General features: G+C 42.0%; 2 protein-coding genes across 3 annotated transcripts; one reads left to right on the top strand and one right to left on the bottom strand.

Annotated features, from left to right (window-relative positions):
* The first annotated feature begins 993 nt into the window (after positions 1-993).
* On the top strand, positions 994-13,814 carry GTPBP4 (GTP binding protein 4). Its single transcript, XM_054192758.1, has 17 exons — positions 994-1,114; positions 1,925-2,095; positions 3,342-3,445; positions 3,522-3,658; positions 4,256-4,356; positions 5,148-5,240; positions 5,746-5,937; positions 6,023-6,088; positions 8,056-8,145; positions 8,598-8,708; positions 8,838-8,915; positions 9,023-9,074; positions 9,657-9,757; positions 10,657-10,854; positions 11,748-11,813; positions 12,961-13,095; positions 13,624-13,814. Exons 1-17 carry the CDS (start codon positions 1,067-1,069, stop codon positions 13,774-13,776), a joined length of 1,896 nt encoding a protein of 631 aa, XP_054048733.1. The 5' UTR covers positions 994-1,066; the 3' UTR covers positions 13,777-13,814.
* Positions 13,815-15,251: 1,437 nt separating this feature from the next.
* On the bottom strand, positions 15,252-21,650 carry IDI1 (isopentenyl-diphosphate delta isomerase 1). 2 transcript variants are annotated; one of them, XM_054189950.1, is made up of 5 exons: positions 21,413-21,650; positions 20,623-20,786; positions 19,513-19,605; positions 18,066-18,196; positions 15,252-17,148 (listed from the first exon to the last, which is right to left on the bottom strand). In XM_054189950.1, exons 1-5 carry the CDS (start codon positions 21,544-21,546, stop codon positions 16,831-16,833), a joined length of 840 nt encoding a protein of 279 aa, XP_054045925.1. In that variant the 5' UTR covers positions 21,547-21,650; the 3' UTR covers positions 15,252-16,830. The 2 variants fall into 2 exon arrangements, with proteins under 2 accessions (XP_054045925.1, XP_054045926.1); XM_054189951.1 differs by having other exon boundaries at positions 20,623-20,783.
* Positions 21,651-21,911: the final 261 nt, after the last annotated feature.

Genomic DNA, 21,911 nt, shown 5'->3' with positions numbered 1-21,911 from the left:
ACATATGTGTGCATATATACATAAACTGACAAACAGTATGGACGCACTGCAGTCCCTCCAGCTCCTGGCATCCCGGACACACGGCTCCTGTGAAGCATTGCCCCTTTTCCTGCAGCAGGCACTTGGCTTCATATGCACATGCACAGAATAAACAGGCCCCTCAACCACAAAAATGGTTAGAAATGGAGTTTAATAAGGCAGGACAGACCGTGGTGATTGGGTGTGCAGGCCACGGTCAGCGTACAAGTGTACTGGCCAGCCTGTTCACATGTTACTGCCCTCTTTTATCCCCTTTTCTCTCCATTTTCCCACACTTTTTCCTCCCTTATCCACTTTAACCCCTCCCTTTCCCCAGCTCTGGTCCTTTCTCTAAACATCCGGTATGTCCTACACAATCCCAAGATGCTCTTCCCGTCATCCCACAGGGAGTCCCCCACCCCCCCAGGCAGTAACCCCTGGTCTGCAGGGTGATCCAGAGAGCGGCTCCTGGTGATCCATCTGGCAGTGCCACTTCTGGGCCACGGAGCTGATATTGCTTGCTGTGACAGCCCGGGGACAAGCTGGGGCAGGGGACCCTGATCAGGTTATTGGGGTGCCTTCCCCATCCTTGTTCTCTGCTCCTTTGCGCCAATGGAAATTAGCCTTTAATCACATAGCAGAACAGGCTGAGGATATGTTTTGCCTTCACGGTCCTACAGGGCACAAAACGTGACTGCTCTAAGTCATAACAACAGGCCATGGCGTGAACCCTTGCTCACGGTTTGGTCTTTCTCTGGCAAAACCCCAACTAAATCCAATGTGTCGCTCCTCACGGCAGGGCCCTTCCGACCCCCCTCGCGGCCCCGACATGGCCCGCGCAGCACCCCGGGCTCACGCCCCAAGCGGAGCGGGAGCGGGAGCGGGTCTGCCCAGCCCCAGAGCCGGCCCGGAGGTGGTAGGCCTCCTCACAGCCCCTCAGCCCCAGCCTGGCTCCCCGCCTCCCCGGGACGTGAAGCGCCGGGCTCTCGCGAGAGGAACGGCCCTTCTCCCTCTTCCGGCGGCGTGCGGCTGGGCTCGGGCGGCCGGCATGGCGCTCTACAACTTCAAGAAGATTACGGTGGTGCCCTCCGCTAAGGTACAGGCGCCGCTCGCCCTTCCCCGTCCCTCAGCGTCCCTCAGCGCCCCTCAGCGCCCCTCAGCGCGGGGCGAGCCCTCCCGCCCCGCGGCGGCTCCGGCCTCGCCTGAGGAAAGCGCTCTCCCCCACCCCCTTCCGCGCTGCCGGTGTGGCATCGGCCTTCTCTTCCTCCCCCCCGCGGGACCCGTGGACTCGCCCTGGGCTAGTGCTGCTGGGCCTGGCGGCCTGTACCATGTAGGGCGAGGGCAGGGGGGTCTTGTCAGAGGGGGGTCTTGTCAGAGGGGGGCCTTGTCAGAGGGGGGCCCTGTCAGAGAGGGGCGCCGCCGCCTGAGGAGGGGTGATGGGGCCGCTCTTCGCCTCAGCGGGGGTGTCGGGGTGGCCCCACAAAAATTCCTCCCTTGTCGTGTTTAGCCTCGTGGCTGCGGGCTAAAAAGTTTAGTTAAATGCATGGTTCGCGGGGTTTGGGCCTCCTGTGCTTCCCCGCCGGGTACGGCAGGACGGGCCTGCGGGCCCCCCCCGGGCCGCCGTGGGGCCGGGGCCGCTTCCCGAGGCGCTGCTGAGGTAGGGGTGGGCGGGAGGCCAGCCCTTAGTTAATGAAATTAAATGAAAATCGGAGAGAGAATGTGCAAACTGCTTCTTACCACCCGAAGGCAGGAACCCGTGGTTCAGGTGTTTTATCGTAAAAGATACTCTGCAAACCGTATGTGGTGTGGATATGCTTAACTGATCTGCATGCTCCACCAAAATAAAATTTATAGCTTTAGAAGAACTTGACAATTTGTATAATTAATAATGTTTCCTTGATTGCAGGACTTCATAGATTTGACATTGTCAAAGACTCAGCGGAAGACTCCAACTGTCATTCATAAACATTATCAAATCCATCGGATTCGGCATTTTTACATGCGAAAAGTCAAGTATACTCAACAAAATTACCATGATAGACTCACTCAGATCTTAACAGATTTCCCCAAATTAGATGTAAGTGTTTTGTCATTTGATCTAAAGGAACTTTGCTTCCACAGCATGAGGAATACTTCTTCAACAGTGTACTGGTTTTATTGGAGTTTATTTTGTCCTGGGCAACATCTTGCTGATTCACCGTGTAGATGATTTTGACTGATTCCAGGTAGATTTTACTGGGAGTAATTTTAGGCAAACTTGTTCTGCAGAAATAGTATGTTCCTACTAAGAAGGGAAGTCTAAATTGTGTCCATGTATGGTCGTTGAAGGATGAATTTTACAAGGTGTTTGCCAGAAGTTGCTGTTGAATGAAGACAAAGAAAGTATGGGGTTTCTTAAGTATGTTGTGTCTGCTTATTTCTTCTTTGTGTATGTAAATTGTGCTTGTGGTTAGTCTTCCCTAGAAAATACTTGCAGGAAGTAAGAAATGTCCAAATATATCACATTGCTTCCCATTTTCAGTACTTCAGAAGTTACTTTGACAACATAAACATCATTCTTGGCCCCATAAAGGTTAGCGTTGGAAAGTGCATAGTCTTAACTTCCCAACAACTGCAGCTGGATCCACTTGTCCAGTGGGGCTTTTTTGTAGGCAGTTCTCTGCTCATGCTTAAATTGTTGACCTGCGACCATATTTTTTCCTGATATTTTCATATCCAATGAGTATTACTGCAGAACTCCCACAAATACCTTCTGTATTTTGTTTAACATCACATGATGAAATTTCTGCAAATAAATGCGTTAAGTAGCTGAAATATTTTGTTTAAAAGATTTGAATCGAAGATGCCGCTTCCTTGGAAATCAGAAGGATTTATTTGGGCGTTAAAGAAACCCTTCATATCCAGTCTTACACAGAATTTAATGTAGCACTCAGAAAAAGAGAGGAATTAATATTGTTGCTGTGTTTCTGGTATAGTATGGGTTTGCTTTTAGAAACTACTTCTGCAGGCTTCTTGCAATTTCTTATTTTTTAAAAAAATGGCTTCAAAGTTGTAATACGAAGTATTTTACAAGGCAAAAGATGAAATGGGAACTCCATATGAATGAGTCCAAGACATGTTTGCAGAAGAAATTCAAACTAAGATTTATGCATTTAATGACCAAGCAGATTATTTTTCTTACGTAAGGTAGTAATGAAAACAGTTTGGCTTGTATCGTCATGTATTGCTGTACTGGAGAAAAAAATTACCTTACATAGTTGCCAAGAAGTAATCATCTTAAAGAAAATATTAGACTTAATTTGATTTTTTTGCTTTTGTTTTAGGATATTCATCCTTTTTATGCAGATTTGATGAATGTTCTCTATGACAAAGATCACTACAAGCTGGCTTTGGGACAGATTAATATTGCCAAGAATCTAATTGACAAGTAAGGGACATTAATTTCTTCAGTTTTGTACCTGCCTGGTTGATAGTTGGCTAATTCTTACTCCTTGTCTCTGCAGTGTTGCTAAAGACTATGTGCGACTGATGAAATATGGTGATTCTCTTTACCGCTGCAAACAGCTGAAACGTGCTGCTCTGGGACGAATGTGCACGATTATCAAAAGACAGAAACAAAGCTTGGAGTATTTGGAACAAGGTTTGTGTTATAAATAGGCTAAAATAAGGTGTGTGAATTGGATGTAAAATTTATTCTTGCACTTAATAACAGTTAGAAGAACGTGTTTAATTCAGAGTATAGACACAGGAAACAGAAATAGTTTCAAAATCCCCAAATACTTAGAATTTATTTTTTAACTAAATAGTTTTCTCTTTGAAAATTCTTTAAATTTTATGATATTACTAACAGTTGCAAAATGTTTTTCTTTGCTTGAAAGTCACAGCCATGCTTTTATTTATCATTATTTTCACTTACATGTATTTGAAAAATAGTGCTAAACATTTTCCAAATGTTACTCCTTACTTCAGGCTTATTATTCCTTCAGGTTATGTTGCCTGATATGATGGGGTCATTCTAGCTAAAAGACAGTGGTCTTCATTTTCTAAATACTTAAGTTTCTTTTTTTGTTGTATGTACATACTTGTGACTTTACCAGCTATTATATGTTTTCATAAATTATCAATGAATTTATATTTTCAAAATAATTATTAATTTGTATATAAACAATTCAGCATATGAATTTTTATTCCATTTCAGTAGAACTTAAATTACTTTAAAATATTTTTAACATTTCAGTGCGACAACATTTGTCTCGTTTGCCAACCATCGATCCCAATACACGAACTCTTCTGTTGTGTGGCTACCCAAATGTTGGAAAATCTAGCTTTATAAATAAGGTATGTAAATTTTTTTTTTTTTAAATAATACTGAGATACCATTTAATTAAAATAAGGTAACATTAAACAATTTGATATAATTATGGCACTGTCTGATGTGAGCAGTAGCAAATTCAAATGTGCGAGTAGAAGTTGAATGACTAATGAATGACTAATCTGGTAGCCTTCTATGATGGAATGACTGGCTGGATAAATGAGGAGAGGGCAGTGGATGTTGTCTGCCTTGACTTCAGCAAGGCGTTCGACACGGTCTCCCACAGCATCCTCATAGGGCAGCTTAGGACAAGAGGTAACGGGCACAAACTTGAACATAGGAAGTTCCACCTAAACATGAGGAGGAACTTCTGTACTTTGAGGGTGGCAGAGCACTGGCACAGGCTGCCCAGAGAGGTGGTGGAGTCTCCATCTCTAGAGACATTCAAAACCTGCCTGGACGCGTTCCTGTGCAACCTGCTCTAGGTGACCCTGCTTTGACAGGGGGTTGGACTAGATGATCTCCAGAGGTCCCTTCCAACCCCTACCATTCTGTGATTCTGTGAATGGAATTCCTGGAGGGATAAATGGAAAATTCCACTAAATGGAAAATTACGATAGATTTCACTCTTAGAAATCGTATTTTCCAAAATAGCCTCTATCCCATTAACATATTTTCTGATAGATAAATTCTGCAGAGAAGCCGGAATAATAATTTTTTAAGCTTTTTTTGTAGCAAAGGAAGTGTATTATAATTATGATATACTGCAACTTCTGTAAATTTTCAGTAAATGTGTGTGAATAAATCTCGTTTTAAGGTCACGAGAGCAGATGTAGAAGTGCAGCCTTATGCCTTTACCACAAAATCTCTCTTTGTGGGACATATGGATTATAAGTATCTGCGCTGGCAGGTAAGAACTGTTATTATTTTGCATTTTCTTTAAAGATTTAACTGGCTATAATCTGGTTTGCCATTTTGCAATGTGAGTTGCATTTTTGTGTCTTGATGAGACACACTATGTCTGAGAGCTGCTGTGCAAGGTACAGTGTGCCAAATGAGGGCAGTAGTCAAAATCTATTCTAAAAATGTGCATGTATGGATGTCTTTTCAGTCTGAGGGAAGAATGGAAATGGAATTACTGCCAGCTCACTTTTAATCTCTGTCAAATTCTGGGCCAGGTTGGGGCAGGGCCTTCCCTACTTCTTCGAAATTGGAGTGTTGGTTATTCCGAATCCTCATTCATCTGCCATTACTCCATATTCACATTCTCAGTTTGGCTTAGTTTTATTTATGACTGAAAGGAAAGAATATTGGTATCTTAAAAAAGATGATATTGAGCAGAAATCAAGCACATGTCCTGAAATAGTGTATCAATTATCCTGTAATAAGGCCTGACTTAATTATGTTAATTTTAGGTAGTAGATACTCCTGGTATTTTGGATCATCCTTTGGAGGATAGGAACACCATCGAGATGCAGGCTATAACTGCGCTTGCACATCTTCGTGCTGCTGTGCTTTATGTGATGGATGTGTCTGAGCAGTGTGGGCATAGCCTGGAAGAGCAAGTAGAGCTCTTCAGAAATATTAAGCCATTGTTTGCTAACAAGGTAGGTTTGCTTTACATTATTGATAAAACCCAGGTTTTTATGGCATGATAACTTGAATTATGATTCTTTTTTTTCTTTTTATTAGCCACTTATAATTGTTGCAAACAAATGTGATGTGAAGAGGATTGCAGAGCTTCCTGAAGAGAGTCAGGTTAGACTGCTTCTCCCACCTTTCTCTCTGTCTTCTGACATTGACAGAAATATTATGTGTGAATGTCATGGATAGCTATCATTTGTATCGGGCAAAAACTTTTACACGATCGTTTCTTTATCTGTTTCATAGTGTAATGGGAAGTAGCTTTTCTAGGTCTTGACCCATGTCTTTCTTCAGTACTGTCTAATGTGTATCCTTGCCTGAATCATAGAATCATAGAATCTTCATGGTTGGAAAGGACCTTTGAGATCATCAAGTCCAACCATACACACACAAAAAAAACCCCAAACCCCTGCAGTCTCTGTCACTAGAGCATGCCCTGAAGTGCCAAATCTAGACGTTTCTTAAATACCTCTAGGGATGGTGACTCAGCCACCTCCCTGGGCAGGCTGTTCCAGTGCCTGACCACTCTTCCAGTAAAGGAATTCTTCCTAATATCTAATCTAAACCTCCCCTGATGCAACTTCAGACCATTTCCTCTGGTCCTGTCATTCTTCACCTGGGAGAAGAGGCCAACACCCACCTCTCTCCAACCTCCTTTCAGGTAGTTGTAGAGGGCAATGAGGTCTCCCCTCAGCCTCCTCTTCTCCAAGCTAAACATGCCCAGCTCCCTCAGCCTCTCCTCATATGACCTGGTCTCCAGACCCCTCACCAGCCTGGTAGCTCTCCTCTGGACACGCTCCAGCACCTCAATGTCCCTCTTGTACAGAGGGGCCCAGAACCGAACACAGCACTCGAGGTGAGGCCTCACCAGTGCCGAGTACAGAGGCACCATCACTTCCCTGCTCCTGCTGGCCACGCTATTCCTGATACAAGCCAGAATGCTGTTCACCTTCTTGGCCACCTGGGCACACTGCTGGCTCATGTTAAGCTGTCCATCCACCAGCACCCCCAGGTCCTTTTCTGCCGGGCAGCTTTCTAGCGACTCTTCCCCAAGCCTGTAGCGTTGCTTGGGGTTGTTGTGACTGAAATGCAGGACCCGGCACTTGGCCTTATTAAACCTCATACAGTTGGCCTTGGCCCATCGATCCAGCCTGTCCAGGTCCCTCTGTAGAGCCATCCTGCCCTCAAGCAGATCAGCACTCCCACCTAGTTTGGTGTCATCTGCAAACTTACTGAGGGTGCACTCACTCCCCTCATCCAGATCAGTGGTAAAGATATTAAACAAAACCGTCCCCAAAACTGAGCCCTGAAGGACACCACTGGTGACCGGCCGCCAAGCGGATTTCACCCCATTAATCACAACTCTCTGGGTATGGCCATCCAACCAGTTTTTTACCCAGCAAAGAGTACACTTGTCTATGCCATGATTCGCCAGCTTCTCCAGGAGAATGCTGTGGGGGACGGTGTGAAAGGCCTTACCAAAGTCCAAATAGACAACGTCCACAGCTTTCCCTGCATCCAGAAGGCGGGTTGCATGGTCGTAGAAATGTCGTAAATGTGAAACAGAAAGCAAGTTCTTCCTGATTTCAGAAATCTCTGACACTGTGAGAACTTTCAATTGCTACTGTCATTGGAAGTAAGACTGGACAGCTTTGCTCAACAACCATTTCAGTAAGAGTTCAGAAGCAGTGAGCACTAGACTGAGAGGTGTTGCTGAACAGTTGCAGTAGGAAGGTCCCGCTGGGCAACACGTTGTGTATACGCAGGGCTAATTCTTTTGTATCTACAAGTTGAAGGACACATAGAATTTGTGTTTCTCTCACTCTTTTTTTTCCTTTTTTTTTCTCCTTTCTTTTTTCCTTATGGGTCATTGATATGTGCATTATAGAAAGTACTTATTTGCTTATAAAAGAAGAAACAGATTAAATAGAACTGTAGTTTTAAAGTTTCTGTCATCGTTTTAGAAACGCATTCTAATAAAATAGTAACAATTTGCATGTATTGATACTGGATTAAGATTTCTGTTCTTCATGTATTGGTATTTTAAGACATGGGCAGAACGTCATTCATTTCTATTTTAGAAAATATTTGAAACTTTTGAAGCAGAAGGATTTTCTGTAATAGAGACAAGTACCCTAACAGAAGAAGGTGTAATCCAAGTTAAAACAGAGGTAGGTCTCTTTCCTCTCAATTTCATTCCAAATGAACAGCTAACATTTTGCCTTTGTATGAACTTAATCCCTGTTAAACTCTCCATTATAATGATAAACTTTAAGCACGTGATCCTTTATAGCCTATTGAGCCTCAGCAAACTTGGGTGCAAATGGAAAATTATGTATAGTACAAATCATAATTTAAAAAAAAATTGGTGAGTTTTTTCTGACTCCTGTTGCTTTCTTTTATTGTCAGCTCATTGTAAAAAAAAAAAAGGGGGGGGATCATATGCATCTTCCCATGATTCGTTTCATATAAAATAATTCAGTGCTTTCTTGGGAGCTAGAGAGGTAAGAGGTTAGACGGAAGATGACATGAAGCTAGATATTTTGGGTTGAAAGCCTACTGTGTAATTTCTTGTATCAGAAAGGCTTCATGCCTTACCCAATGTTGTAATGTGCCCTTTCAGGCCTGTGACAGACTGTTGGCTCATCGAGTTGATACCAAAATGAAAGGAAATAAAGTGAATGAAGTGTTGAATAGATTACACTTGGCCATGCCAACCAAAAGAGATAACAAGGTAGGCTATGTGTTTACACTTTTTAGTGTATTCCCCAGTACTTCCCAGTACTCTGCAATGGTGATTTATAGCATTATAAAAGAATTTTTTCCCTTTCTTTATTGTGGTGGATTGTTGCATTCATTTCAGGAGCGGCTGCCTTTTATACCTGAGGGAGTAGTAGCACGTAAGAAACGCATGGAAGTAGACACACCCAGGAGGAAACTGGTAAGTGACATCTCTTAAATGGGAAATCAGCAGACAGTTTTCACATGTGCTATAATACACACAGTTTTAAAATTAGAAGGTAAATAAAGTCACGGCTGTCTTTGCAGGAGAGAGATCTTGAACTTGAAATGGGAGATGATTATATTTTGGATCTTCAGAGTAAGTATTCTATAACAGTCATCATTATTATTATTAAGCAGTAAAGTTGGCTATTTCAGTCTTAAGGGAGAATACCTAAACCTGACTCCTTTCAACTAAGTACCAGTGCCACTATTTTATTGCATACTTGCATATCCTTTACTTCTGTTCCAGAGCTGGGATCTTCAGTGACTGCTTCTTTTTTCATAATGTCACACAGTTGTTTCCCCTTTTAGAGTCACAGACATATAATGAGTGATCTGATGATTCAAATATTTTTCCCTTTTGTTTTATACTGTGCTATATCATTAATTCTTGATGCTGTCTTTGTTAAGAAAGTGTCAGTGTGAGACAGACTGCATGTGTTTGTTTCAGTTGGATATCTCTTGTTTTTTATGGCTTGGCACTGGGTCGTTATTGAACAATATTTGGCAGTAGGAAGGGGATCAGAAGTATTTGTGAATATGCCAAGAGATGCCATCAAATTGCCACTTTGGGATACGTTGGGTTTTTTTTGTATTGGGGTCCGAGTGTTGTATTTTGTCATTGAACATTCTTTGAAATTATTTTTGTCTCTTTATTAACTTTTGTTATATTTTTAAGAATACTGGGACTTAATGAATTCATCTGAAAAATATGATAAGATACCGGAGATATGGGAAGGTCATAATATACTTGACTACATTGATCCGGATATAATGAGAGTGAGTTTTCCATTCTTTTTACACTTATCTTGCCTCTTTATCCCTTTGTTTGTTTAGTGTAAATTGCTATATTCGTAGATTAAAAACAGTATGTCATGAGAACAAGTTCTTTTACATTGTCTGCGCTTGCCATGGGAAAAGATACTGTTTTCTGAATGATCAAGGACAGAATTTCAGAAGAATGGAAAATTACTTTACCTTGTCAGAATGATGGTGATCTTATCTTTTCCATCTTAAAATATGAGGTTTGCACGAGAAGTTATATTTCTTCATACTTTGACTATAGCCAGAAGGAGTGTAGCTATCAAACTTTATGTATTATTAATAACCTGAAATTCGCCCATCAAATTTGAGTCTGGTGGAGTATGATGCATGGAAATGGACTCAATTCTCAATTTATAACATTTTTATTTAATAATGAGCACTGCTTTAATTTCTTGCTGGTTGTTAAGGAGAAGTAGTGAGCGCAGGCTATGGAGCCTGCCGGTTCTGCAGTCGGGTTTGTCTGAATTGCTGGTGTTCCAGATTCATATTAAATGTAGAAAGAGAAGGTTTTTTTCTAGAGTGTGTTTCCAGAAACGGCACAGCTAGCACAGTTCACAGTGTAGTACATCTGCATTCACACAGTGGGCAGCTTCGGGGCAGTCACACAAATACAGCCAAACTCTAATGCGACGTGATCAAGTCACTCTGCACAGCAATGTCCCCCGTAGGCTCACAGTAATCTCTATCACCAGCTGTGTGAAGTGTGGCTGGAGGGGTCATTATCGAGTAACGTAGTTCCTTTGAAGGGACTGCACGCTGTCATAGCCCTGGGCCGTGCAAAGATGTAATTTCAAGGATTGTAAGTCAAGGATTTAACGAGCATCTTTCTTTATTTCATCTCTTCAAAATCTAAGAAACTGGAAGAATTAGAGAAAGAGGAAGAGCTGAGAGAAGCTGCTGGAGAATATGACAGTGAATCAGAAAGTGAAGATGAAGAAATGATGGAAATCCGACAGCTGGCAAAACAGATCCGAGAAAAGAAGAAACTGAAAATCCTGCAGTCGAAGGAAAAAGATACTCGAGGTCCGAGGATGCCTAGAACAGCTAAAAAGGCAAGTGTAGAACATATTCTGTAGTAAAATCTTGTTGATGTGTAATAACTTTGTGAAAACATAGCCATGTTGGGCAGTGGAGCTGATCACTTTTTCTCATGTTTGGCCCTCTCCCTTGTTACTTGCCTCCTTCCGTCCTCCTTGGAGTCCTGGTCACTACTTGGTTACAGAGGCTAAACCAAAGGAGTGACAGTAGCCCTTTCTGGTTTGTGTCACACAAGTGAAGATTCCATACATATTGCAGAAAAAGTTTTGGAGAATACAATTCAGCTTGTTTAATTGGGTTGCCGCATCGTAATTTTTTATTATTATTATTCTGAATGCAAAGAATTAGGCGAATTATATACTTAAAATCAAAATGATTTAAAATTTATTATGGAGCCCTCCCTATGCTGGAAAAGATTATATATGTTTCTTTTCGGAAGCTAGGTATCAACACTTTCTAATATCAGAATCTCTTGTGAACAGTCCAAGATGACTGCAGAATAACAAACTGATAACTAGACGTTTCTGTAAAATGAATCTTGTTGATTTTGCACCCAGTATTTCTTATCTTCCCCAAAGCTTCTGCCTTTTGGGAGAAGGAAACATTTCTGACTGAAATACCTCTCTTTGTTGCCTTCCCCCTAAAAAGACAAACTATTTGGAAGATCTTTAGGGAATGCTGGGACATTGCAATCCTGTGAAGAAGGATTTAAGGGTGAAGAGAATTAAGTTGCAATAAATGAAATGTGAAGTTACGACTTTCATTATCTGCTTCTGGGATGTGCCAAAGGAATAAATACGTAGTGAATATAAATGGGCTTATGGTGGTATATATATATGAAGACAAAAAATAAGATTGAACCATAGTTTTTTGAAAGAAAGATGTTTTCTTAACTGTCTTTTTACAGGTCCAGCGGAAGGTGCTAGAGAAAGAAATGACTGATCTTGGACTCGACATGACTAATAAAGATGATGTAAGTTTTTGCTAGTTAAACACGATCAGGGATCAATTCAAAAAGGGATCAGTTTCAAGACATGTTGAATTTCTTTGAGCACAATTGAAATGCGTATTACAGTTGGCACAAGAGAGAGATGGGATCTCAAAGAGAGAATAGGAAATGCAGATGGAGGCAGTTAATACTGGAATTTTTGAGTGACGTGATCAAAACGTTTGGGGTAGGCTGAAAAACTTATCAAGAATCACACATATATATGCACTGTTTTCTATTAGAAATCTTTTTGAATTTTTATAGGATTCAAGAACGGTGTTTGGCTAAATGTATTTAGTTTTCAAGTCTGCTTTGTTGGATGACACACTACTATGTCAGAAATAGTAATAATGAAAGATCAGGCTTATCTTTTTACAGTTCATTAATGCTGTGAGTTGTAATTGAAGTTTTTGAGGGCAACTGGCGTCTTTAGATGTAAGGCAGCTAAAGTACTTCAAACATAGATTTGCCTTCGTGAGACATTTCATTTTATCAGAAATCAAAAAAAACCCGCCAAATATTTTGTACAGCAAATCCAGCAGTATCATGGCTATCTAGGTCTTGAGACCTCAAATTCTTGAACTAAACAAGGAGTTAGGAAACAAGGAATGTCAACACTACACAGCTGAAGTAAGCATTTATGCTTCTCAGAGCTGACTTGCCGTATTGACTTAGGAGCGATCTTGGTGAGGAGGAATTTAATAGTTATGCTGTAGGATGGTAAGTCTTCATGTCTGAAATTCTTCAGAGCTTTCCTGTAGAGAGGACATGAATCAGGGTAGGTTTCTTCATTGCTTTTTTGCTGTTGCAAAATTGCTTTGGTATTGCGGTCCATTAATTGTCTGTGTCTTTTTATCCATTACTTACGAATCTACTCAGAAAAAAAATCAGAAAACTGGAGTTAATAATTGTGAAAAGAATATGCTAATATTCACCAGAATTTGAATATTTTTGCAGGGCAGAAAGGCAGTGAACAATGGTTGACAAAGTCTTTATGTTACTGTGGAATAACGAAAATAATATATCACAGCAGTCCACTTCCTGTTTTTTCATATTAGTCTAATTATAAATAGAGCATGTCTGAGATGATTGTTTCTGTTTTTAATAATTAAAGTGATATTTTGAATTTCAGGCACATTATGTGAGAAGGTCCCGTAGTGCTACGAGGAAACGTAAACGTGATGAGTCTGAAACCCCTAAATCTGTGGCACGCAGTCGCAGCTCCTCTCGCACACCACGGGATGTTTCTGGTCTTCGTGATGAAAAGGTTTGTTGAAGTTATTTACCTGTATAGCAATTAAAACAGCATGATTGTACTTAACCATCTTCTGGGAAGCTTCCTACTAGGCTGGTTATGTTAGGAGTTCATCTCTCTTCTCTTTGCAGCTTCGTCTTCTGTTCGTTTGAACTCTCTATACTTCAAAAATGCCTAGTTCATTCTTAAAAATAAGTTATAATAATACAAACTAAGAAAGTACATTTTAAATTTTTGTCTCTAAATGCAAGTTTGAAGGAAGAGTTCTACAAACTGTGGAGTTCCACCGTTAATAAGTTAGGAATTCCAGGGACAGCGGGATCATATTGTTAGTGTAGTGGAAAAAGAAGAGTTCCACTACGGAGGATTCTTGTCGCTTGCAGCGATACTGTTCCAGAGCTGCAGGTGGTGGCATATGTTGGGTGACAGTTAATGTCCTTGTTAAACTCATCTAGCTTAGTGGGTTTTTAAAAGGTAAAGCTAGTTACCTGAATTACTGAGGACATTACTCTGCATGTCTGTCTGTCTGTTTTTAAATAGATGGTGAAGAAGGTCAAGACTATGGCAAAGAAAGCTCAAAAGAAAATGAATCGCCTGGGCAGGAAAGGAGAGTCGGACAGACACATATTTGACTTGAAGCCAAAGCATCTGCTGGCTGGAAAGAGAAAATCTGGTAAAACACAGAGAAGATAAGCAGTCTTCTGAATTAAAACTAAGTTTATTAAAACTAATTTCTAGTCCTGTCTTCCTTTGTAGTCACATGGAGGGTATAAAAAGTACATGGTTTGTGTTAGTGGTTAGGCTCAGAGGGAGAGTTTTGATTCCTTGATCTTGCAGTTCCAAGTAACACCATGAGAAATTTGTTGATACCAGTGGCAGAAACCATTTCTAAATAGACATAAAAAATTGTTCATTCCGTTTTCTTACTGCTGACTTTCCTGTAGCAGTAAAGCATTTGAAGTTCTATGTAAAAGTAGATTTAAAATGAGGTTACATGTAGAAATGTGAAGTATTTTTTCATGAGGCTACCATCAGAATTAAAAATGCACAGCTTCATGAGGTACTGCACCAGGAAGGTTTGGTTTTCTGTGTGCAAGTTAATTCTTTGATGTAAGTGATGAGTTTATGTTATGTTGTAGATAAAGGCTGAAGTTGGTGGGGGAGTAACCGGAGACTGACATGTGCTGCGCAAAGGTAGCGTGTGTGCACTGAGCCAGTTTGGGATGAGTGGCAGAAGTACTGCCAGCTCGCTTAAGCTAAACGGTGACTGAAGCCGGAGGAATAACTGCAGTTCTAGTACTGACCTGCCACCTGTAATAACCTACAACAGCGTGGGCAGGGAACGTTACAATTTACAACTTCTAATATTTCAGAATAATATTTCAGCTATGAGGATCAGACTGAAGTTTTGTCCTGAGCGCATGTCAATTATGGTACTGTCATCCTCTGCTTAGGAAGACATTTTCCCTTCAGAAGCTGACAGACAAAATTTCTCTATCTATTCAAGGCAAAATATATAATCAAATGTGAAATACTCTATTTTTTTGTCGCTAGTTGGTCAAGAACAAGGTAGGAATTACCTAGAGGTTAGTAAAATTATGTGTTGCCTGAACAATACACTTAAAATGCAGTTTTAAAGATTAAACGGGAATCCAATGTAATATGCATGTTAAAAAAATAAACAAAAACCCAAAAAGGTAAGAGGCAAGAATCTTTAAATTACTATTTTTTAAGTACAACGGGGTAAGAAGAGTGTGCAGATGTCAGCTTTAGCATATTGGAGCATTATGCGTAAATGCATTTTGCTTCCCTCATGCTTTGTGTAGTAAGTTTGGTATTAAAAACATACTGTAACGCTGCGAAGAAGTTCAACGTCAAGAAAAAAATTAATGTCAAAACTTGTAAGGGATTTTGAAGAACTGCTTAGCAAAACAGCTCTCGTCTTCCTTATGCGCTTTACTTCTACTTCAGGTTATGCTTTGTCAGCTGTTGCTGCAAGCTGGCCTCTTCAACTAGAAAAGCAGAACTTGGTTAAAATAAATTCATCCCCCGCTCCCCCCATCCCACTGCTTCAGTGGCATGTCATGGGCACGCTCCTGTTTGTAGTGTAGTGATGACAGAATATTCTCATGGGGCTAAATGTCTGGAAAGAAAACAATAGTCCAAGGTTTTATGTTAGGTATTTTAATAATAATCTTTTAAGATAATCTTTAATTTAAAAAGTATTTTAAGTACTTGAAAAGTCCTCTAATATATTACTTAGGCGGTGTGGCTGATGGCACTGAATTCAGGAGAGCTGTTAACACTGCGTTCCTGCTCCCTCCCCACTACTGTTTGCTTCGAGACAACACATCAATTCAGGGCAACACACAACAAACTCGGCTCTAACCTCTAAGCGTTGAGCCACTGGAGATGCTGGCACAGGGAGGCTTCAGTGCTGCAGCCACAACTGGGGTGTAAAAGACAAACAACCATTGGAAAAATGTAGTTTCACCGCAAAACCAGACACAGACTAGTGAAAAACCATGTTTTACATGCACAGAGAAGTGGCACGAACAACATCCTATTTCATTGAGATGCCTCTGGGAGAAGTTAGCAGGTTACTCAATATAGATTTCTTAACAGAAAAAAACCCAAAACATAACTGAGCTTTTTTGGGGAAAAAAAAATAATCAACCAAACACAAAAATGTTTAATTCAAATTGAGATACCCTTGATTATTTGTATTACTAAAAAAAAGCCTTCCATTTTACTCCTGTTACTAGCAATTGACCGCAGGATCAAAAAGGATTAGCTCTTGCCCTCTGGTACCATTTCTGATTACTGAAATTACGACCTGCTGTAAGCCTACAAATTGTCAATCTTGAAGTTTGGACTTCAAGGGGTTCGAATTTTCTGGGAATGACTTTTACAGTAGATGTTGCAGGAAAAAGAAAAAAGCTTGTATCGAGAGGCCTTTTGTTTTCTGGAAGATGGAGCCAGTCACTGAATGCATGTGCCTTCTCCAAACACAGGCTATGTTTACATTTGGTGTAATTAACCCCCCTTTATTTCTTTTTAAGAGAAGTCCAGTACTCGGCCATCGACTAACCAGAAAAGGTTGGTGGAAAAAACCCCAAACCAACCCCCCCAGTGTTTATTATCTAAAGCCATGACACGTATTGCAGCACTTCAAAACGAAACTCAGTCCACGCAGACAATCCAATTACTTAAGCTTTTATGTGTTTGGTTAATTATAGAGTACAGTAGCTGAAGAGATCTGCTTTCTGCAATTAAAATAATCCCAATTACTTTGAATTAATTGCTTTTTCTTCAGGCAACTAGTCTTCTCAACACCAATGCAAAACTCAAGCTCTTTTGCAATCACTAATTTGGAAGGCATCGTCACGCACAGTTGGGAAGGCACCAGCTCCACCCGCCTCTGCAGCCCCTGCCCTTGCGCGAGGACCTAACAGCAGCTGGGCACACAGGGGCTGAGGACCTTTCATACCACACCAGGCAATGGAAAAAGATGAACCCAAGGGGTTTCTAATGTTACCTTTAACCATTTTTACATGAGATTAAGCTTAACTTGCCCAGGAGGAACATGGCTGGGGGGAGGAGAGAAAAAAACACTGGTTATAACCATCTGTGTATAAAGTTACTTGTAAAACACACTCCAGGTGGATCACTGTTCTGGACTCAATAGTCATGAGTTACCGAGACGGCACATCACTGCTAGCCTTCACCATCTTTTACCCCAGCTTTTTACATTCTGTGTATTTTTTCATGATCAACAAATTTGTTCAAGTTAGGTAAGTTATCCCACCACTTAAAAAGAAAGGTCTCTGCAATTAGTTTAAACCATGGAGTAATCTTAACTTCATTCTTGGAGGCTTTGTCCAAGAGCTGTTTCAGTTCTTTCTGTGTCACGTAGCAGTAGCTCTGGATCTCATTAGGATCGGGATTCAGCGTTACGTCCTTCCGTACAAACAAGATGTAGTCTATCTCGTGTTCACCCCAGATCCCATCAGACTTTGCCTTGTAGTGGATTCGCGTCAGATAGGAGATTTCTTCTGGAGTTACCTACAACCAAAACATTTCTCTAGTCAGACTCACCCTGTAATACTGTGAGTGGATTTCTCCTATAGTTTTTAAATAATGTTTACCAGACCTTAACCCACACTTACTGAAGCGCCGATGAACGCAAACTCTCGCCCCCTACCTCCCAAGGAAAAGACTCGACAGCTACTTGAAGCCAAGGCCAGAACTGCGAACTGACAGACCACACCCTCATCTACCAGGGATCTGCGCCAGTGGCTCACCAGGTAATTAATTCTGGGGACAACCTAGCCATCGGGTCTCCCAGCAGCACATTGCTTATCCTGTGTCCCATCACACAAACATCATTAGCTACAAAAATGTGGAAAGAGATTTTGACCACAAGTGCAATTCAGCCAGCTTCACCCTGCTCCCTGGGCGCTCCCAAACCACCACCAGAAAGGAAGGTACCAGGGCTGTGTGAATACTCCGGAAGAAACACCGAGCGCCCCGGCCACCCTGCTTCCCATAGGAAACTCAGGATTACAGAGGGACTTGTATGTGGATGCTGGCATCAGCTCCCAGCAATGCCCTCCAGGAGCAGCAGCCATACAGCACTCTGCCATTGTCCCGGAGGAAGGGGGGCACATTGCCTTCCCCAGGGCAAGCAGGACAGCTTGCCCAGCTGGAAAACACACAGGCACCCATAGTCAGAGCTGAAGCAACGCAGCCCTTCATTACTGTCTGCTTTACTCTTTGGCTCACGTTTAGTTTGAGCAGTGGAATATTCCAAAATACCATTTAGCAATATCAGCTTTGAGACTCTGGAATGCAGATGAAGTCTCAAATTCACTAAGTTCTCTGCATCTCTAAAGTGCTGACTCTGTCTGCCAGATGCAGTTAGTCTGTAAATTGGCAAACACTGGCAAGAATTCCTGTTTCTCCTTCCTTCCTTCCTTTACCTGCTCCATGGGAATTCCCAACTCCGCTTTCAGTCGTCTCTGTGCCGCTCTCCGAACACCAATGGCATTATTCTCTTCCAGTTCTAGTGGGTGGCTTAGAGGATGACTGCAACAAGTGTTGGTAAAACAATCTGCAAGAAGTCTGTATCAGTACATTTTTCACATGTATGAAGCATTGCAAAAAAACACCCCAAAACAACAAACCAACCAACCAAAAAACCTCGGGGAGGCAGGACATCACACCTTTGTTTCTCTTCTGTAGAGAAGGGTCAGAGAAGAAGGGGGATTATTTTCACTTCTTTTCTTTCCATATTTTGCAGCAGGATTTGTCTGTACCAAGCACTACTTTGCACGTTAGTGTTCAATACACATGAACACACGCATTCTCATACCCAAGACCGCATCTACTTAGCTAGTTCAAAAAGCTTATATCCTGCAAACACTAATTAAAATGACTTCTGGGAGTTTATATGCAACAGATTATTGAAAATATTCCCAGAGCTTCAAGACCAGCTGACAATAAGTAGAAGTAAATAAGCAGTTTATACTTAGGTTTAAAGAACAGTCTATGCTCTCTGCTTCAAGTGTATTAAAAATTACTTATCAGTCATGTACAATAACTGTGATTGGCCAACCTTTTATCCCTAAGAGTCTTACCTCAAAAGCATCTTGAGAGTCAGATTACCTACAAACTACACTTGAGCATTTTGATTAGTTAGTGGTCAAGCGAAAAAAAATCCCTAAAGATTCCCTTGGAAGGAAAAAAAAGGTCTTTCTTCCCCAAGTTGAAGAGGGTTAGAAACACTTGAATTTGTTTTCCAACTGAAATCCTGAAACAGACAGCTTTATGCTTCCTCAAACACGTCTCATGTAAGCTATTATTCTTTCACTCCACTTATTTTTATGCCTCTCCGTTTGCATTTAATAGTTCAGGAGCCTTCAAAGAGCACGCACTTTGACCACACAGTCTCACTTTTTCTATAGCTAAAAAAGCATTTAAGATGTACACAGATAAAGGTCTGCAGATCTCACTGAAACACAGCGCGACTGCTTCCAAGCAGCAGGGCTCCGCTACCGTCAACTACGCGTCTTCACCAGCGCAATCAGAACATGCTCCACAGCTACCACAGCAATTGCTTCAACTCCACTCACTAGGTCTTGCGGCAGAGCAAGTAACCAAGGCACACTCTGCACTTACATAAACAGGACCAAACAAGCCAGGGAACAATCATTTCCCCAGAGTATGCGTAACAATCAGCTACAGTTCCCAGTATCTTACTTCACCCATAAGGTAAGTACATCTCGAACTCTTAAAAGCATCTCCTCTCCAAAGAAGGAAATTCTAAAAACTCAGAATGAATCACACTGCAAAATTAAGACTGCCACATTTTAAAAATATTGATTTAAACAAAGCATTTTTATAAATACAATGTATTTCAGTACTAACCTGGAAACGTAATTTTTGCATTGGACCTCTGCTGCAGCAACAGTTTATTTTCTGTATTAAATAAGAAAACACTGAAAGCTCGGTGCAGTAAACCTAAAAACAAAAAAAACATATACAGAGAGAGCAATTTAAAAGGAGAAAAAAAACATATGAAGACAGAGTTGCCCTCATTTTGGATAACCTAAATTTAAAATTCATACATATTAAAAAGCAATGATTTGATAAGAAACCTCAGAGTTATTATTAAGGTTTCTCTGTCAGCTTATGCATAACATTATGCAATTAGAAGAGTGTAAGAACAACAATGCAACAGAAGAGTTCTACTAAACTCAGTCACTTCACCATTCTGAAGATGTGCATTTGAGCAAGTTTCTAAGGAGGGCTCAGCATCCATACATTTACTACCAAAAAGAGATGACTCAGAAAGTCCTAAAAAATTGTATGGAATTTCAAGAAGCTTCAGGAATTGCAGAAATACAAAATCCCTTAAAAACACTAAAATTGCTGTTTTCTGCAACTTTTGAGTTTGTTATTCCTCACTCTTCAGGAAGATGCTTCCCCTGAGTGTGGAAAAGGAGGTCACAAACTACTGTGAGAGATTCACAAATCTGACCAACCCCAAATAAACCCCACAATCAATTAGAATGACAACAACAACAAAAAAACCTTTCCTATTAGCAGTATTTGAAGTAGAACTCTGTGTGAACTACTTAAAAAAAAAATTCAAGTCTCTTCTACTTGAAAAGAACTCGGCAAAGAAGCAAGTGTTACGCTTTAGAAAAAGCTGCATAGAATCAGGTATCGGTAACGGGAAAATAATACTATTTTATCATCAAAATGTGATTCAAAAATATTTATCAAGACATACAGTTTATATTTGCAATCACACATTTCTCCCCTTTGCTAGTGCATCCAACTGTGTGTTACTCCATATTGCAGTATTTTTAAAATTAGATATCGCATGCTGAGGGAGGAGGGGGGTGTGGGGAAGAACTTGCTCTGGTTTGATCCAACGTCCACCTGAGATTAAGTCTTTAATTTAATCACGACTACACTTCTGAAAATATTCCATCCGCTCAACGGTTCATTTAGGAGGTACGCAAACCGTACCTTTGTCAATGTTTTCATTCAAGTGACAGTTTTTCTTGGTATCCGCGCCAATCTTATTATCGTTTTCATCGATAAGGATGCACATCTCCGCCAAGAGCTGCACCTGCTGCTCATCCAGGTGATCTGTGTTTACTTCAGGCATCGTGATGGCAGCACTCGTTCTACTGAAAAAAAACACAACGAAAAGAAGAACCATTCAGTAATAATAACATCACCTATAAGGTTATTTCTGGGCAGAGCGTAAGAGAGAATCAAATGGTTAGGTTTTCCAACACGGTGTAAACTGTGCACCAAGTATGTTTTTGGGTTTTCCGATATGGCATAAATTGTGCATGTATTATATTTTGGGGGTTTTACATGGAGTTCTGAAACTTCCTATCCACAATACCAAATGTTGCAATGCAATGTGCAGGTACCTAGAAGATTTCCTCTTTTGTTTCTCTGAAACTCCACGCAGCAGCTGCTCCAGGCCAGACGTGCCAAGTGGCACATTTTGATGGGCTGGTAGCATAAGAAATCCAATTCCGAATTCCACCCGGAACAAATGCCACCGTGCCCGACTCCACGGCCTCTACGTGTTCTGCACCCTGCATTTATAGCGCCAGACAGCATGTGTACCCCCGCCCCCCCCATCAGTAAGAACGAAGTAAGGACGATCCCCTGCCCAGGCACTTCCAAAACACCCCCAAACCCCACGCTGGCTGCCTCTGCCCGCCGTGGGTGCGCTCCCGCCGGGCCCGCTCCCTCCGCAGCTGCCCCGCTGCCCCTCTCCCCACCCCCGTCCCCTCACCTCTCAGCCCAGGCCTTCCCCCCGCACAGGCCGGCGGCGGACGGCAGCGGCTGGTGGCGGCAGCGACGGCCCTGAGGGACGGCGTCTGGGCGGTAGCGGCCGGCGGTAACGGCCCGCGGCAGCACGCGCCACATGGCCCGTCACCCTGCCGCCGCCAATGACAGCCCCCACAAGCACCAACGTCACCGCATCGCCCGATCGCCCCACTGCGGCGCGGGCTGCCCAGGAGGAGGGACTAACAGCAGCAGAGGGGAAGGGCGTCGAGCGCGGCCAACCGCAACACAGGGAGGTAGAGGCGCTGACCAGTACGGAGAGGGGATAACGGCCAGCTAGCCAATGGGAGCGGGGGAGCCGCGTCAGGAGACGGCTCCGCCCAGCAGGGCGCGGCCATTTCCGGCAGGGCGGTGGGCGGGTAGGGCCGTGGCGGCGCTGCGCTCTTTGTACGGGTGGTGCGCTAAGGGGTATCCGGGTGCAGAGGGTCGGGCTCCGTTGCCTGCTG

Source organism: Rissa tridactyla, chromosome 2 (assembly GCF_028500815.1).
Source record: "Rissa tridactyla isolate bRisTri1 chromosome 2, bRisTri1.patW.cur.20221130, whole genome shotgun sequence".
In the NCBI taxonomy this organism is placed as follows: Eukaryota; Metazoa; Chordata; class Aves; order Charadriiformes; family Laridae; genus Rissa; species Rissa tridactyla.
The sequence above is the reverse complement of the archived record's forward strand: the minus strand, read 5'-3'. Positions and strand labels throughout refer to the sequence as shown.

Excerpts from the sequence above, each read along its gene's own strand:
- GTPBP4 (XM_054192758.1), top strand. The coding sequence starts at position 1,067 with ATGGCGCTCTACAACTTCAAGAAGATTACGGTGGTGCCCTCCGCTAAG. Across the intron at positions 5,938-6,022 it reads AGCCATTGTTTGCTAACAAG|CCACTTATAATTGTTGCAAA; the intron begins GTAGGTTTGCTT and ends TCTTTTTATTAG. Across the intron at positions 8,146-8,597 it reads TAATCCAAGTTAAAACAGAG|GCCTGTGACAGACTGTTGGC; the intron begins GTAGGTCTCTTT and ends GTGCCCTTTCAG.
- IDI1 (XM_054189950.1), bottom strand. The coding sequence starts at position 21,546 with ATGTGGCGCGTGCTGCCGCGGGCCGTTACCGCCGGCCGCTACCGCCCA. Across the intron at positions 20,787-21,412 it reads GGGAAGGCCTGGGCTGAGAG|TAGAACGAGTGCTGCCATCA; the intron begins GTGAGGGGACGG and ends GTTTTTTTTCAG. Across the intron at positions 17,149-18,065 it reads TGGGAATTCCCATGGAGCAG|GTAACTCCAGAAGAAATCTC; the intron begins GTAAAGGAAGGA and ends TTTTGGTTGTAG.